At 39.6% G+C, this 813-nt stretch overlaps 1 protein-coding gene across 1 annotated transcript in view; it reads left to right on the top strand.

The window, feature by feature from the left end:
* LOC107572717 (cell adhesion molecule-related/down-regulated by oncogenes-like) overlaps positions 1–813 on the top strand; it is a 22956-nt gene that overhangs the window by 17788 nt on the left and 4355 nt on the right. The window contains exon 13 of the mRNA XM_016259149.1: positions 377–676. Coding sequence (XP_016114635.1) covers positions 377–676 — 300 coding nt within the window. The remainder of the gene's footprint in view (positions 1–376; positions 677–813) is intronic.

Raw genomic sequence — 813 nt, 5'->3', positions numbered from 1 at the left:
AAAGCTGAATTTTCAGCATCATTGCTCCAGTCTTTAGTGTCACATTATCCTTCAGAAATCATTCTAAAATGCTGATTTGCTGTTTAAGAAACATTTATTATTATTATCAATGTTGAAAACAGTTATACTGCACAGATATTTGTGTGGAAACTGATGTATTTTCTTGATCAAATTTCAGCATTTATTTGAAATATTTTCTAATATTAGAAATGTCTTTACTGTCCTTGATGAATAAATGTTTCTTGCGGAAGAAAAAAAGCCCTTACCTACCCCAATTTTTTGAACGGTATAAAAATATTAATTAAAAAAATATTTATTATCCTTTATTTCTACACATTACAAAATATACTAACGTAAAAAAAACTATTCTCTGTAGAATACGACCCTCCAAGTTACCTGTACCATTCTGCAGAGATGAACGGCCATGTTCTGGAATATTCCACACTGCCTGGCTCCAGCCATGTGAATGGAAGCGTGCACACGGGCTGTGGACACAGCGCTCCCATGATGCCCCAGGCCTGCCATCACCTCCACCACAAACTGCCCAATGGTCTGGCTTTGCTGAATGGATCAGGAGGCCTCTACCCTCTTGGGCATCCGCATGCACATGATGCATCTCTGCCCCACAACACCACGGAGTATGATCACTCACACCCTCATCACCTTCATAATGTGAGTAAATGTGTGTGCATGTGTGGGAATCGAGTAGAGATAACGTGCCTGACATTGTTCGCTTCTTTGGTTCCCATGCAGTTTTCGTGTTGTAGCTGTTACTGTATTGTGGAATGCTGTACTAACCAATTAGCATCCAGA

Source organism: Sinocyclocheilus grahami, unplaced genomic scaffold (assembly GCF_001515645.1).
Source record: "Sinocyclocheilus grahami isolate Dianchi unplaced genomic scaffold, SAMN03320097.WGS_v1.1 scaffold1801.1, whole genome shotgun sequence".
Classification (NCBI taxonomy): Eukaryota; Metazoa; Chordata; class Actinopteri; order Cypriniformes; family Cyprinidae; genus Sinocyclocheilus; species Sinocyclocheilus grahami.
The sequence above is the reverse complement of the archived record's forward strand: the minus strand, read 5'-3'. Positions and strand labels throughout refer to the sequence as shown.